The following is a 490-nucleotide window of genomic DNA, read 5'->3' as shown; positions in this document are numbered from 1 at the left end:
CGACGTCCCCCTTCGCCTCCTTTGGCTCCAAGGTCCACTCTTGCCCTTACTGCTCCTACTCTACCGCCAGAAAGCACCATCTGGATGACCACATAAGAACCCATACGGGCGAGAAACCATTTGCATGCCCACACTGCCCATACAGATGTTCAAAAAATATTAATTTAAAGATCCATATTAGAACACATACAGGAGAAAAGCCTTATGTTTGTCCAAAGTGTCCATTCAGGACAGCACAAAAAGTGAACCTGGTTAGACATGCTTTTACTCATTCAAAGTAAGGAAATGGAAATGAAGAGGTTAAAGGGGGATAATTCTGTGTGTTGTAGATGTGAATATATTCTATGGGAAATGCACATATGTTTACTAAGAACTATAGAAGCTAAAATAATTTCTATAATGCATTATTATTGATTCAGTTAATTCATAATATAAACAATGAGCATATCATGTAATGGTATGTAATATTCACACATATATACACAGATGC

General features: G+C 37.6%; 1 protein-coding gene across 1 annotated transcript in view; it reads left to right on the top strand.

The window, feature by feature from the left end:
- Positions 1–490, top strand: part of LOC119591833 (zinc finger protein 37-like) — a 15,550-nt gene that overhangs the window by 796 nt on the left and 14,264 nt on the right. The window contains exon 4 of the mRNA XM_037940576.1: positions 71–251. Coding sequence (XP_037796504.1) covers positions 71–251 — 181 coding nt within the window. The remainder of the gene's footprint in view (positions 1–70; positions 252–490) is intronic.

The sequence above is a fragment of the Penaeus monodon genome, chromosome 29 (genome assembly GCF_015228065.2).
Source record: "Penaeus monodon isolate SGIC_2016 chromosome 29, NSTDA_Pmon_1, whole genome shotgun sequence".
Lineage (NCBI taxonomy): Eukaryota > Metazoa > Arthropoda > Malacostraca > Decapoda > Penaeidae > Penaeus > Penaeus monodon.
The sequence above is the reverse complement of the archived record's forward strand: the minus strand, read 5'-3'. Positions and strand labels throughout refer to the sequence as shown.